General features: G+C 32.1%; 2 protein-coding genes across 2 annotated transcripts; both read left to right on the forward strand.

The window, feature by feature from the left end:
• The first annotated feature begins 2,110 nt into the window (after window positions 1-2,110).
• On the forward strand, window positions 2,111-5,537 carry LOC131039902 (SKP1-like protein 1A). Its single transcript, XM_057972750.1, has 2 exons — window positions 2,111-2,227; window positions 4,962-5,537. Exons 1-2 carry the CDS (start codon window positions 2,111-2,113, stop codon window positions 5,535-5,537), a joined length of 693 nt encoding a protein of 230 aa, XP_057828733.1.
• Window positions 5,538-16,432: 10,895 nt separating this feature from the next.
• LOC131039903 (SKP1-like protein 1A) lies at window positions 16,433-16,873 on the forward strand. The gene has a single exon (XM_057972751.1). It carries the CDS (start codon window positions 16,433-16,435, stop codon window positions 16,871-16,873), a length of 441 nt encoding a protein of 146 aa, XP_057828734.1.
• The last annotated feature ends 630 nt before the right edge of the window (window positions 16,874-17,503 follow it).

Raw genomic sequence — 17,503 nt, forward strand, 5'->3', positions numbered from 1 at the left:
TCCTTCTTTTATATCAAAGACAAAGGGACAATCATAATATACTATACATCTATTTTGGAAAAGGAGGGAAAATAACCCCTAGTTTTTTACTCCAATCTCACTTCATTTTCTAGAACCTTCTACGTTAACAAATGATAGAAATTTCACACAAAATAGGAATAAGTACAACAAGATGTTGATGCAATGTACTCTACTTTTGCAATAGATGGAGATAGTGAATCTTGCTTCTTACTAACTAAGAACCCAACATACCTCCCAAAAAAATGCAACACTACTAGTACTTTTCCTATTATCATTAATTTTGGTCCAATTAGCATCTGTGTATGCTTTCAACATGAAATATATCTATCCATTCTTCTTATACCAAAGACCAAAATCAAATATATCTATACTTCTTATGATCAACTTCTGCAGATAAATCATCTTTAATCTACAAATTTTGTTGTAGTAGATATCTATGCAATCTAGCATATGGAACTCTGAGTGCTTGTTTGAGTCCATATAATACCTTCCTCACCCAAGCTACAAGCCATATCCATATTTTTTGACAATCTAAATCCATCTAGTTGACAAAATTTTGCTTCAAAATTAAAACCTTCAACTTGTGAATAGCCTTTACATACCAATCTTTCTTTATAAATATATATATAGTAAATTTGTTACATAAAAGTAAAATATTAGTTAAAAAACTATTTATAATGTATATATTACTAGTTAAGAATCACCTCCCATGAATCCATGCAAAACAAATATACACAATCAAATCTAGAAACAACTTACTAACATAAGAGGTCATTAGGTTGAAACAACATAAATCACACTATTACACCTCACCTCTTACTACACCCAAGAAGCTTCACAACACATCAAATAATAAAAGAACCTAAAAGTTAACTATACCCCAAGACAAACATAAAGTTCTTTTACACCTCACTTACATAAATCACACTATTACACCTCACCTCTTACTATGGGTAATTATTACAGCTTTAAGATTACTAACATCAAATAATAAAATCATAAGTGGTTGACACATGAAAAAAAACTCAAACTTAACCACCCCCAAAGACAACATAAATCACACTATTGCACCTCACCCCTTACTATGGTAATGACATATCTAAGCTTCACATCACTAAATAATAAAAAGCATAAAATAAATGAAGCTTAAATAAATCAAATAAAAAATCGATGTCCAAAACAATAAAAATAAAATAATATTTATATGCACTCAAAAAGTAGTTTGGACACATATAAAAAATAAGATTCTTATAAAAATTTTAAGTAAATTCGTTACATAAAATTAAAATATTAGTTAATAATCTATTTACAAAGCATATTACTAATTAACAATCACCTCCCAAGAGGACTAATTCACAAGAAAACATAAATCACACTATTACACCTCTCCTTTTACGTTTGATAATTACACTTCTAAGCTTCACAAATATCAAATAATAAAGACATAAGAGGTCAACACGATGAAAAGCTAAAACATCACAACCTCTCATGACAACATAAATGGCACTATTACACCTGACCACTTACTATTGATAATTACACCTTGAAACTTCATGAGCATCAAATAATTAAAACACCTAAAACTTAACCACTTCCCAAGGCAACATAAATCACACTATTAGATTTCACCTCCTATGAAAACATAAATCACATTACACAACACGTAAAAAAAACTAAAACTTTACCATCTCCCAACACAACATAGTTCACACTATTACACCTCACCTCTTACTATTGGTAATGACATATCTAAGCTTTACAAACATTAAATAACAATAAAATAAAAAAAGAGACCATCCTTATAAAAACCTAAAACTTAACCACCTTCCAAAACAAGATAAATCACACTATTACATCTCACCTCTTATTGTGGATAATTACACCTCTAAACTTCATAGTATCAAAAAAAAAATAGAAACTTCAAAATTGGACCATAAAAAACCATAAAACATAAAGTTTTCTCCCAAAAAAATCCCTAAACAACATAAACAAAACCCTATATATACCAAATTACATAGCGAGTTTCCCCAAAGGTTTTTTGGTCAATCCCCATTTCAATACTTTCTGTGACATTCCCTTCGAGACAGGCATGGCGGAGGATACCACTGCGAAGGAATGTAAGGTGAAATTGAAGAGCTCGGATGACAATATTTTTGAGGTCGAGTATACCATAGCCATGCAGTCACAGTTGTTAAAGAAAGCTCTGGTTTGAACAAATGATAGTTTCTCCTACAGGGAAAGAATATATTCTTTAGCAGAATTCAATTCATTTTGTATCTTTAAGTTCTTCAACCTTTCAACATCATAATCTTCAAGTGCCATCTCAAGCTACTTCTCCAAATCCATATTCAATGATTCCAATTTCAAGCTATTAAACTTCCTTTGAGGCACAAGGATCTGATACCAATTGTTGGAAACCAATAACACTTAGAGGGGAGCGGGTGAATCAATGTTATACCCAAATAACAAAACATTCATACAACAACTGGTATACTGGTATAAACATAATTCAACGAAGTAAAGCAACCAATAAGCCAAACACATAAATGAAAATCATAGTCTATTTTTTTACATTATTAATTAAATATTTGTTTGGTGGATGTATAAAATAAATTTGAAACATAATCTCATTATTTAGATAAATTCCCTTCTCTAGCCAACTCATCTTTGATGTTCAATAATAAAAAACTAAACCTAATATTTTTATTCCTTTTGGCATTCATGTTATCTCTATCAATAATTTCTCTCCTATAACCATTATTGTAATACTAATTATAATAAAAAACTAAACCTATATTAATAATAACTTCTAAATTCTAAAAAATATTAATCAATTATGTTCTTTAATTATTATAATATCAATATATTATAATTATATTATAGTATTATTGTAAATTATTTTATATATTTATTATTATATTGTTGTTATTTATTAATTTATTATTTTAAATATTAAAACTATACTATTAATTTATTGCATTAGATAACTAAAATAATATTGTTAATTTTTATTCCTTTTGTCATTCATGTTATCTCTATCAATAATTTCTCTCCTCCTTTGGTATCAAAGATAAAGGGACAATCATAATATACTATACATCTAGTTTGGAAAAGGAGGGAAAATAACTCCTAGTTTTTTACTCCAATCTCATTCTTCCTTTTCTACAACCTTTTGTATATAAGAGTTTGTTTCATGACACTATGCAATGTATTCTACTTTTGCAAGAGATGGAGAGAGTGTTCTATTTATACCAAAGACCAAAATCAAATATATCTATACTTCTTATGATCAACTTCTGCAGATAAATCATCTTTAATCAATTTACGACCATTTGTTAAAGGGGTAACAACCAACTTACAATTGTCCATTTCAATCTTCTTTAGCATCCCTCTAACTACTTAGCTTGTAGACCAAGAAAGAGTGACAAGTCACCAATTATTGACATTTCAAATTCCTTCTCCAAATTTGGTTGTAGCAATCTAATCTAACTCTAAGTTCTTGTTTGAGTCCATATAATGCCTTCCTGGAGCTACAAACCATATCCATATTTTTTGACAATCTAAATCCATCTGGTTGAGAAAAATTTGCTTTATAAATATATATAGTAACTTCATGACATAAAAGTGAAATATTAGTTAAAAATTTATTTATAATGTATATATTACTAATTAAGAATCACCTCCCATGAATCCATGCAAAACAAATATACACAATCAAATCTAGAAACAACTTACTGACATAAGAGGTCATTAGGTTGAAACAACATAAATCACACTATTACACCTCACCTCTTACTACACCCAAGAAGCTTCACAACACATCAAATAATAAAAGAACCTAAAACTTAACTATGCCCCAAGACAAACATAAAGTTCTTTTACACCTCACTTACATAAATCACACTATTACACCTCACCTCTTACTATGGGTAATTATTACAGCTTTAAGATTACTAACATCAAATAATAAAAGCATAAGTGGTTGGCACATGAAAAAAACTCAAACTTAACCACCCCCAAAGACAACATAAATCACACTATTGCACCTCACCCCTTACTATGGTAATGACATATCGAAGCTTCACATCACTAAATAATAAAAAAGTATAAGATAAATGAAGCTTAAATAAATCAAATAAAAAATGGATGTCCAAAACAATAACAAATATAACAATTTTTATATGCACTCAAAAAGTAGTTTGGATACATATAAAAATAAGATTCTTATAAATTTTTTAAGTAAATTCATTACATAAAATTAAAATATTAGTTAATAATCTATTTACAAAGCACATTACTAATTAACAATCACCTCCCAAGAGGACTAATTCACAAGAGAACATAATTCACACTATTACACCTCTCCTCTTACGTTTGATAATTAGACTTAAAACATCACAACCTCTCATGACAACATAAATGACACTATTACACCTGACCACTTACTATTGATAATTACACCTTAAAGCTTCATGAACATCAATTAATTAAAACACCTAAAACTTAACCACTTCCCAAAGCAACATAAATCACACTATTACACTTCATCTCCCATGAAAACATAAATCACACTACACAACACATAAAAAAACCTAAAACTTAACCATCTCCCAAGAGAGCATAATTCACGCTATTACATCTCACCTCTTACTATTGGTAATGACATATCTAAGCTTTACACACATTAAATAAAAATAAAATAAAAAAAGAGACCATCCTTATAAAAACCTAAAACTTAACCACCTCCCTAAACAAGGTAAATCACACTATTACATCTCACCTCTTATTGTACCTCTAAACTTCACAATATAAAAAAAAAATAGAACCTTAAAAATTATATCATAAAAAACCCTAAAACATAAAGTTTTCTCCCAAAAAAAATCCCTAAACAACATAAACAAAACCCTGTATATACCAGATTACATAGCGAATTTCTCCAGAGGTTTTTCGTCAATCCCTGTTTCAATCCTTTCTGTGACATTGCCTTCGAGACAGGCATGGAGGAGGATCCCACTGCAGCCATGGTGAAGGAATGTAAGGTGAAATTGAAGAGTTCGGATGACAATATTTTTGAGGTCGAGCATGCCGTAGCCATGCAGTCACAGTTGTTAAAGAACGCTCTGGCTGACAGCGGCACGGACAGCACCCTGCCTTTGCACAACATTTCCAGCGAAATTCTGGCGAAGGTGATCGAGTACTGCGAATATCATGTTAATGCCGCCAACACCATCTCGGTGCGGGATGTGAAGATGTGGGAACAGGAGTTCGTGAGGGACCTTGATCAAGCAACTCTTTGTCATCTCATCTTGGGCGCCCAGTACATGGAGATACGCAATCTTCTATACTTAATATGCCAAACTGTAGCAGAGAGGATTAAGGGTAAAAGCTCAGAAGAGGTCAGAGAGATATTTAACATACAAAACGACTTGACTCCTGAAGAGGAGGAAGAAATCAGGCGTGAAAATGAGTGGGCCTTTGAGGAGGAAGTTCAGGAAGAAGTCGAGCGCGAAGGTTGAAAGCATGGTACTTTGCTTTGTTGTCAACTAACTTTATAGTCAGTTTCTGGGCTTCAAAAACTTATGGGTTTTATTTGATATGCTATTTTCTTGGTGTGCTGGACTTAACCTACTTTAGGTGATAATCTGATTAGGGTTTGAATTGTTTTGAGCAGATAAATCTGAAATGCTACTTTTCATTTCAGAATTGATATAATTTGAAATTATTAAATATCAATTGTTCTGATATTGTCTATCAAAAATATTATTATTGAATATTTTGGATATTAATTTAATTAATGTGTTTTTGTTTTAATTGATTAATTTATTTTAGTTTTCAATTATGGTATAGACATATATTTAGATCTATTGATTGATATTTTTTAATTTAAGAATGTTGGATTTTATTTGGTATTGGTATTATCATGTTCTATTAGACTCAATGTTGTTTTAGGTCATAAGTTGCCAATATTTTAGATAAGGGACTAGCGCATGTTTTCTTTCAATTGTTTTCAAAAGATACATCTCAAATGCTACTATTTTTATTAAAATTGGTATTATTTGAAATTACTAGTATCAATCAGGCTGATAAGAAACTATGGGTTAGTGTAGTTAATATGTCCATTTTTCTATTGATTAACCTATGTTAGTTTGTAACACTGACACATACATATATTCAAATGTGCTGATTGGTATTATTTAATCTAATAATGTTGGGTTTTATTTCAAACTGGTATTTTCCTCATTGAACATAATATTATTTTAGGTCATCAGTTGACAATATTTTTAAAAATGGACTATTGTATGTTTTCTTTTAATTTTTTCTTCAAGATACATGTCCAATTCTAGATTGCTAGATTACTGCTGTCAACTGGTATTCTTTAATCTAAGAATTTATGGGCTTTATTTGCTACTACTATTTTCCTGTTCTAATTGGATTAATCCTCTTGTATGTCATTAGTTGACAAAAAAAAAATTAACATCTCAATTGCTACTTTTGTTTTGCTCATTGATTGGTATTCATTAATCTAAGAACTTATGAGTTTTATTTTTTCCTAATTTGTTGGACATAATGTTGTTTTAGGCCATAAGTTGACAATATTTTTAGAAAAGGACATTGATATGTTTTATTTCCATTTTTTATTAAGGCAAAAATAGATTTTGAAACCCTGTACAACATTTTCTAAAAGGACCTGAAACCCTTGGAATTTACAAGAATCTAAAACCCACTACATAGACGAAAGATGCAACAAAATATCACTCAAGTAAATAGTAACCAACCCACAACCATACAAGCACAAGCTAATCATGAAAGAACTACCTCTTATAATCAACAAAGGCCTCCAATTTGCAACTCCAGAAAGTCCAACCTACTCGAGCAAAACTCCTCTCCACTTCAATAGAAAAGGATCCCACCTCAATAGACATAATAAAGGAAGAAACCACCAAGAAGATAATTCTTACATGATCTAACCCCACCTCTAAGAAGCCAAAGACAAGAGACGCCTTCACAAAGCCACTTCCAACCACTCCCACATGGCCAATCACCAACTCCATAAGGGATGCAACCACCACAATGAACTATGAAACAAAAAGAAGGTTGTGGTGAGAACCAAACCCAATCCATAGCCACATTGAAAACCTGAAAGCACTAGACTCCAACAAGCCTCATCACAACCCCAAAATGAAAACTATCTCTTAACTAAAAACAAGGAAAGAAAACAACTAAGATTTTCCCTTGAAAATCAATAGCAACATATTCACAAGAATAATGCAAGATTAGATAAACCAACACACTGAGGAACAAGCCCCAACAATCATAGGAAAAAAATCAAATAATCCAAACGAAGACCAAACCCTAACAGAATTGCCACCAACAGAGACCTAAAATAGAAAAACGCCAAACACCACCTCTACGTGCACCCATAAGAACAAAATCCAACCCAAACAATGTCATAAAGACCGTCCTTGAGATAGTTCCAACAACAACAGACCCACCAACAGACCCACCAATAGGAACCTAAATGACCACAACAACCAAGGAACCAACAAACAGGGCTATCCATAAAATGCTAGCAACTATAGTAGCCAATAAAGAGAAAAATCCCAAAAAGCTTATATGGCAACAATGTTGACCAAACTCAACGAAACAACCTTTGCAAAGACAGAACCAAGAAAACTAGGAATCATAGAAGGAAAAGTGACTACCACACCAACAGCATTCACCACTAGATTGAGCCAGATGCAATAGAACAAAAGGAACCCACAGCCATGTCCATGCCAAAAAAGACAAAGAGAGCCAAACATCTCTTGAACAGAGGTAGAGACATAGTCTGGAGCCCAAAAAATTCATCTCCATCCTCCTCATCACCATTGGAGTGTTGTTCACTTCATTTAGCTGAATTCCCTATGTGTCATATCACCTTTGGAGTGTTGTTCACTTCACTACTCTGTAATTTTGTCAAGAGTGCTATTGATTAATATCTTTGATATTTTTTGATTTTTTTAATCTGTTCATGTTTTTATTGATTAACTTTTGTTGATTAACTTTTGTGAGTCTAATAATGGCAAAGACATATTCAAATGTATTTGCCCTTGGAAATCAGTAGCAACAAAACTCAAATAATCCAAACAGAGAGCAAACCCTAACATAATTGCCACCAACAAAGACCTAAGATAGGAAAACACCAAACACCACCTCTATGTGCACCCATAAGAACAAAATCCAACCCAAACAATGTCAAAAGACCATCCTTGAGATGGTTCCAACAACAACAAACCCACTAATAGAAACCTAAATGACCACAACAACCAAGGAACCAACAAACAAGACTGTCAATAAAAAGCTAGCAACTATAGCAGCCAATAAAGGGAATAATCCCAAAAACCTTATATGACAACAATGCTAACCAAACTCATGGAAACAACCTTTGCAAAGACAGAGCCAAGAAACCTAGGAATCACAAAAGGAAAAATGATTGCCATACCAGCAACATTCCCCACAAGGACAACCACGTGCACAACTAGATCGAGCAGAAGAAAAGGAACCCACAGCCATGTCCATGCCAAAAAAAAGCAAAGAGAGCCAAACATCTCTTGAAAAGAGGTAGAGACACAGCGTGGAGCCCAAAAAATTCATCTGCATCCTCCTCATCCGAACCCCTATCTCCTTTAGCGGAATTCCCTATGTGCCATATCACCTTTCTAGTCTTGTTCACTTCACTACTCTGTATTTTTGTCAAGTGTGTTATGATTAATATCTTCGATATTATTTTTTTTAATGTCAAAGACATATATTTGATATTGATATTTTTTGGTCTATTAGACTTAGTGCTATTTGAAGTCATGAGTTGACTATTTTAGAAAAGTTACTAGTGTATGTTTTCTTTTGATTGTTTTATGAAGATTCAGGTTGAGAATATTTTATGGATGGGGCTAGTGTATGGTGTCTTTCAATTATTTTTCAAAGATACATATCAAATGTTATTATGTTTTTCGAAAACAGATATAATTTGAAACTATTTTCTTTTTAAAAAGTTATTAATTGAGATGTATTGATTGATATTATTTGATTTAAGTATTAATGGGTCTTACCTGATATTGGTATTTTCTTGACCTATTGGATTTAATTTTATTCTAGATCATAAGTTGACAATATTTTAGGAAAGGAATTAGTATGTGTTTTCTTTCAATTGTTTTGTGAATATGCATCTCAAATGCTAATATTTTTCTCCAAAACTGGTATAATTCAAAATCACTAGTATCAACTACACTATTTTTTCTGTCAAAAATGTTATTGATTTATATTTTTAATATTAATTTAGTCAATGTATCCATTCTTTTATTAATTAGTATTCTTTAATTTAAGATTACTAGTAATGATTGCAACAATGTTAATTATTGGTTCAGATGTGTTGATTGGTATTCTTCAATCTAAGAACTTATGGGTATTACTTATACTATTATTTTCCTTTACTACTTGACTTAATGTGGGTTTTGATCAAGAGTTGAAAATATTGTAGGTAGTGGTCTAGTGTATGTTCTCATTCAATTGTTTTTGTAAGGATTCATCTCAAATGCTACTACTATTTTTTATATAACTAAAATTAGTAGTATCAATTGGAGTCATTTTTTCTATAAAAAATGTTATTGATTAATATCTTTGATATTAGTTTAGTTAGCATGTCCATTTTTTTTATTGAATAACCTCTCTTAGTCTTTAATAGTGGCACATGCATATATTCAAATATATTGATTCATGTTCTTTAATCTAAGAAACGGGAATTGATATTTTTTTAAAATTAGTTTAACATTATTAATATTATTGTGTGATTGGTTTTTTTTGTATCAATGCATATATTATTATAATTAGAAGATAAATTTTCACATATTAGAAAAGAATAGATAGAAATAGTCATACTTTAAAATCCCAAATCAATGGCTACAACAACACTAAATATTTTTTTCAAATAAATATATATTTTATTGCAAATGGTGAAAACCATAAACAAATTTGTTTGAATCTATTGTTAATTGATTACATTTCTTTAATCTAAATAGTTTATACTCAAGTTCCATGTTATTTTTATCAATATCATTTTCTTGTGCTTTCTAAATTTTTAAAATACTTGTAAGTATGTCAATGGGACCTTTTTCTAATAGTGAACTCCAAAGGTTCTTAATGAGCCCAACAAGAATCAAATCTTGTTGAGTGTCAAGCTTAGACATGGAAAAGAGATGAGTTTAAGATCGGGCCCCACACAAATTTGGTGGCATGGATTACCCTCTGTTCTTATCTCTTAGTTGAAGATGTTTAACTAAATGGTCTGGCTCCCTAACCAGTAGCTAAAATCAATTTGTGGACAAAAGATATTGGTAAGTACTATCATTTTAAGTGATATTTGTTTTAGTTTGTTTTTCTATTTTAGATATTTAGTGATAAGGAGAGGCTACTAAAATCATCATGACATAAATTATCACACTATTATTAATTCAATTGACAATAATAGTATCAATTGAAATTAATAGTATCATTTGAGTTTTTGTCAAATCTATTATTGATTCAGATCTATTGATTGGTATTCTTTATTCTAGAAACTTGTGATTTTTATTTGATATGAGTATTTTACTAGTATGCTAGAATTGATGTTGTTTTAGGTCATATTATGTTGTTTTATTTCAATTATTTTGGAAGATAAGTCTCAAATGCTACTATTTTAGTATCAACAGGTTTTGAAGGGACCCTGAAACCCTTCATAGCATTACATAATAAGATTGAACCTTATAGACCCACATAGATAGAAAATAAAAATAAAGATAAAACAGCTGACAAACAAACAAGGATCAAAAACCAACAAAAGGACAACACACATGCACACAAGGGAAAACAGAGGACCCGCCAAGAAATAGACCCAAATAAAACTACTTTTAAGGGGCTCTATAGCTTCCAACTCTAGTTGATCCATAGAGGTAGTTGGACTCTTAATTTCTTTGATAACCTTATTAGCATGCAACACCTTCTTCCTGGCCTTGAGAATTTTCTTGAGGGTACCCTCAAAACTGGAAACACTCCTCTCCAGAACTTTGTCTAAAAAATGTTAGTACTTTTTATATTAGTGTAGTTAATATGTCTATGTTTCTATCTATTAACTTGTGTTTGTTTGTAACAATGGCAGATACATATATTGAAATGTATTGATTGGTATTCTTTAATCTAATATTGTTGGGTTTCATTTCAAATTTGGTATTTTCTTCATTGGACATTATATTATTTTCTTCATTGAAGATAATATTGATTTAGGTGATAAGTTGACAATATTTTAGGAAATGGACTATTGTATGTTTTCATTCAATTGTTTTTTTAAGATACATGTCAAATGCTAGATTACTGCTATCAATTGCTCTAATATATTTTTGTTGATATTGGTAATTCTTTAATCCAAGAATTTATGAGTTTTATTTTTTCCTAATCTGTTGGACATAATTCTATTTTAGGTCATAAGTTGGCAATATTTTTAGAAAAGGACAAGGATATGTTTTATTTCAATTGTTTGTGAAGATACATCTCACATGCTATTATGTTTTTTCAAGGCTAACAAAATTTAAAATTACAGGTATCAACTACGATCATCTTTTATGATAGTATCATTTTGTGCATAGAAGAAAGATGCAACAAAATATCACTCAAGTAACTAGTAGCCAACCCACAACCATACAAACCCAAGTTAATAATTAAAGAACTAGATGCGACAATCAACAAAGACCTCCAATTGATAAGTCCAACCTACTTCCACAAAACCCCTCTCCACCTCAATAGAAGAGGATCCCACCTCAATAGGAACAACAAAGGAATAAACCACCAAGAAGAAGAGTTTCACATGATCTAACCCCACATCTAAGTAGCCAAAGACAAGAAAAGACTTCACAAAGACACTTCCAACCTCTCCCACTTGGCAAATTACCTACTTCACAAGGGGTGCCACCATGACAATAGAAACAATGAAAGAGAAAGAAGGTTGTGGTGAGAGCCAAACCCAATCCATAGCCACGAGAACACAAAAGAAGATCAAAATAAATGTAGCCAGAGCCCATATAAGTAAAATGGAAACCTAAAAGCACCATACTCCAACAAGGTTGATCATAACCCCAAAAGAAGAACTATCTCTTAACCAAAAACAAGGATAGCAAACAGCTAATATTTTTCCTTTAAAATTAGTAGCAACATCTTGACAATAATAGTACAAGATTACATAAACCAACAAACTGAGAGGCAAACCCCAACAATCATAGGAAAAGACTCGAATACTGCAAAAAGACCAAAACCTTACAGAGTTGCCACCAACCGAGTCCTAAGATTAAGAACCAAATCCAACCCAAACAATGTCAGAAAGACCATCCTTGAGATGGTTCCAACAACAATAGACCCATGGTTGAGAAAAAAGATAGCGACCATAGTAGCCAATAAAATCCCCACAACCTTCCATGGCAACAATGTCCACCAAACTCATGGAAACAACCTTTGCAAAGACAGAGAGCCAAGAAACCTAGAAATCATAGAAGGAAAAGTGACTGCCACACCAGCAGTTCCATTCACCACAGGGACACCCACGTCTAGATCTAGATCAAGCTAGACACAACAGAAGAAAAGGAATCCATGTGCATCCTCATCCGACCTCCCATCTCGTTTAACTAAATCCCCTATGTGCCATATCACATTTGGAGTCTTGTTCACTCCACTACTCTCTATTTTTGTTATTAAAAAAAAAGTTATTGGTCAATATTTTTGATATTATTTTAGTTAATCTCTCCATGTTTTTATTGATGAACATTTGTGAGTTTCTAATAATGTCATAGACATTTTAGAAACGTTCTATTGTATGCTTTCTTTTGATTGTTTTGTGAAGGTTCAGATGGACAGTATTTTATGGGTGGGGCTAGTGTATATTTTCTTTGAATTGTTTTTGGAAGATACATATCAAATACTAATATGTTTTTTCAAAAGTGATAAATTTAAAATTATTTTCTTTTAAAAATGTTATTGATTGAGATGCATTAATTGATATTGGTTAATTTAGTATCAATGGGACTTCTCTGATATTGGTATTTTCTTGGTCTATTGAAATTACTTTTTTATTTTTTTTAAATCAATAAGTGCTATCATTAATGGGGATAGCTCCCTATATTACTTGAAAGTTTTTGAGATTACATTGAATTTGACTTTCATGAGCCCAAAAAACCAAGTGCATCTTTCCTATTACATTTATAATATACTTTGCATAATAGACACTTACGGTTATTCTCCTATAGCAACCTTAGGGTTCCACAAAAAGACCTACTCAACCCCCTGTCCCCCAATAGCTTGATAAATCACTGTAGCATACTCACCAATCTATTTTTCAAAATTAATTTTATTCGAAATCATAAGTTGACAATATTTTAGAAAAGGCATTGGTATGTGTTTGTTTCAATTGTTATATGAATACATATCTCAAATGCTACTATTTTTTCTCCAAAACTGGTATAATTTGAAACTACAAGTATCAACTACACTAATATTTTCTGTCAAAAATGTTATTGATCAGTAATTTCTTTGATATTAATTTAGTTAATGTGTCCATGCTTTTATTAATTAGTATTCTTTAATTTAAGATTACTAGTAATGACTTCAATGATATTTTATGTCAAAAATGTTAAATTATTTGTTTACCTATATTGATTGGTATTTTTTAATGAGAGAACTTATGGGTTTTACTTGATACTATTATTTTCCTTGACTGCTAGACTTAATAATGGTCTAGATCATTAGTTGGCAATACTTAGGTAGTGATGTAGTATATGTTCTCTTTCAATTGTTTTTGTGAGGATACATCTCAAATGCTACTATTTTTTGTATAATTAAAATTACTAGTATCAACTACACTCCTTTCTTCTATAAATTTTTTTATTGATTAATATCTTTGATATTAGAGTAGTTAACATGTCCATATGTTCATTTAATAACCCCTCTTAGTTTTTAATAGTGACACATGCATATTATTAATCTTTACTTGGCTTAGGTTTATTTGTATTTAGTTTAGGATACTCCTTTGGAATTTGTCCTCTAGTACATGTGTGAGGACAAGTCATTTCTTTAATTTTCCTTTATTAAGGAATATTAGATTTCCTCCATAAGAGGATGTTGACACATGGTAAACACATTTTATGAATGTTGGCATTCATAGATTTGGGAGTTGCTTTGTAACTCTTGTCCTCATCTCTATTTAAGAGATGTCTCCTCTCTCATTTCTTCTTAATGACATTATTGTAAAGAGCCTCTCTCTCTCTCTCTCTCTCTCTCTCACTCTCTCACTAATTTTAGGCATTGCCTCATTCATAATATGACAAGGGGTTTTTCTTTTCTTTTCCCCTTTCAAAAGTTCTTCTGCCTCCTTCTTAACATTTGGGTGATTGCTCCAAAGATTTCTACATATCTCTTGGTAACTTTTACTTGATCAATAAACGTACTTGGATTTTGTTTTTCATTCCTTTCTCTTGTATTTCCTTTCATGGTATTAGAGCAGGTTCTAATCCTTGTTTCAAACCATTCTGTGGAGTTCACCTTCTTGGAGGCGTTCTTGAGAGGAGAAGAAGTTCTTTCTCTAATATTTTCTACTGTACAGGTTTTTTATTTCAGATTTTAATTTTTTTTCAAACTTGTTAACAAGTTTGCCGGTAGGTTCAATCTTCTTAGATTCTACTTTTTAAAAAAAATAAGCTTTGGAAGGCATGCTTCCAAAGTTTCTTCTTTCTGGTTTAAAGTTGTGGCTTTGGAAGGCTTGTCGCCAAAGTTTCTTATGCCATGAAAGAGTTGGCCATGTCAATTCTGATTATATTTCATTGATGCAAAAATAAAATATGGTTGATGGATTGCCTACTATTGTTCCTTCTCAAATTGTTTGCAATGGTTGTATGAGTGGTAAGATGCATAGGGAACCTTTTCCTCATGGTCAATCTTGGAGGGCATATACTAAATTGCATCTAGTTCATAGTGATCTCTTGGATCCCATGGAGAATCCCTCCATCCAAGGCTCAAGGTATGCTCTTCCCTTCTCCAGACACCTATAGACGAGATGATCAAAATTATTGCAATGGTAACACTTCATGTTTGCAAGATATGAACCTCCACCAGAACTTCCAGATCTACCTCTGTTGTTGTTGTTGTGACCTCTTCCTCTACCATAATTTCCTCTTCCATTGGATTCATTAGTCTGCTCAGTCAATTTTGACTCTCCTTGTGATCTTGCATCACTTCCTTTTCCACTATATCTTCCTCTATAACCTTTTGAATCTTGGCCTCTACCTTTGCCTCTGCTAGTAGTTTCATGTTTCTTCTTATTCTTTTCTTGTACTTTCAGGGCCAATAGATAACATTTGTGAATGGTATTTGGACTCAACAATATTAATTGCTCTTGTATGTTCCATCTCAGACCATTAAGATACCTTTCTACTCTAATGCTTTCATCCTCCACAACTTTTGACCTTAGACACAACTTCTGGAACTCTTTAGTGTAGGTACTTACATCTAACTCCTTTTACCTTAGGTTTTGTCTTTTCCTATGTAACTGTATTTCATAATCCTCAAGAAGATAAGTCTCTCAAATTTTTCTTACCATTCCTTTCCAAGTAGAGATGGGGATCTTACCTTCTCTTTCTCTCTCATTTTGTATAAACTTCCACCAAGTAATGACAACACCTGTCATTCGTGACCTAGCCACTTTAACCTTTTGGGCCTCAGGCACACTTTCACACTCAAAATGGTTTTCCATACCCTCTATCCATTCCATTACAGACTTTGCTTCCATCTTGCCACTAAATAGTGGTACTCCTTCCAAAGACTTTCCACTCATTGCCCATAAAGCCTTCAAGAATGGTTCTTGATCTATAGCAGGGTCTGGGATAGGGACTTCATCCTCTATTGCCAACATTTTACCCTTCTCATCTATCTTCCCACTCACTTCTGTTCTCTTGACTTCCACTATACCTAGTTTCTTATCCGATTGCTCCAACCTTTCCTTGAGCAATCGGTTTTCATCTTCTTGGTCAGCCACCTACTTAGCCAATCCTGCATTGGTCACCATCTTTACTCCTTGTTATAAAAACCTAAAAATTAACCACCTCGCAAAAAAAAAAAATCACACTATTACATCTCACCTCTTATTATGGATAATTACCCCTGTAAACTTTACAATATCAAAAAAAAAATAGAAATATAAAAATTAGAGCATAAAAAAACCCTAAAACATAAAGTTACCTCCCAAAAGAATCCCTAAACAACATAAACAAAACTCTATATGTAACAAATTACTTAGCAAGTTTCCCAACATTTTTTTGTTAATAAGTATTTCAATCCTTTCTGTGACATTCCCTTCGAGACAGACATGGTGGAGGATCTCACTGTAGCCATGGCGAAGGAATGTAAGGTGAAATTGAAGAGTTGGGATGACAATACTTTTGAGGTTGAGTATGTCGTAGCCATGCAGTCACAGTTGTTGAACAACGCTCTGGCTGAGACTGGAACAGACAACACTGTGCCTTTACACAATATTTCTAGCGAAATACTGGCGAAGGTGATCGAGTACTGCGAATATCATGTTAATACCGCTAACACCATCTCGATGCAGGATGTGAAGATGTGGGAACAGGAGTTCGTGAGGGACCTTGATCAAGCAACTCTTTGTCATCTCATCTTGGGCGCCCAGTACATGAAGATACGCAATCTTCTATACTTAATATGCCAAACTGTAGCAGAGAGGATTAAGGGTAAAAGCCCAGAAGAGGCCAGAGAGATATTTAACATACAAAACGACTTGACTCCTTAAGAGGAGGAAGAAATCAGGCGTGAAAATGAGTGGGCCTTTGAGGAGGAAGTTCAGGAAGAAGTCGAGCGTGAAGGTTGAAAGCACGGTACTTTGCTTTGTTGTCAACTAACTTTATAGTCAGTTTCTGGGCTTCAAAAACTTATGGGTTTTATTTGATATGCTATTTTCTTGTTGTGCTGGACTTAACCTGCTTTACGTGATAATCTGATTAGGGCTTGAATTGTTTTGAGCAGATAAATCTGAAATGTTACTTTTCATTTCAAACTGGTATTTTCTTCATTGAACATAATATTATTTTAGGACATAAGGTATTCAATATTTAAAAAAATGAACTATTGTATCTTTTTATTCAATTTTTTTGAAGATACATGTCAAATTCTAGATGGCTAGATTATTGCTGTCAACTGCTCTAATATTTTTTGTTGATATTAGTATTTGACTCAGATGTATTGATTGGTATTCTCTAATCTAAAAATTTATGGGCTTTATTTGCTACTACTATTTTCCTGTTCTATTGGATTAATCCTTTTGTATGTCATAAGTTGACAATTTTTTTGTTAACATCTCAATTGCTAATTTTCTTTTGCTGATTGATTGGTATTCATTAATCTAAGAAGTTATGAGTTTTAT

This window comes from Cryptomeria japonica, chromosome 7 (genome assembly GCF_030272615.1).
Source record: "Cryptomeria japonica chromosome 7, Sugi_1.0, whole genome shotgun sequence".
NCBI lineage: Eukaryota > Viridiplantae > Streptophyta > Pinopsida > Cupressales > Cupressaceae > Cryptomeria > Cryptomeria japonica.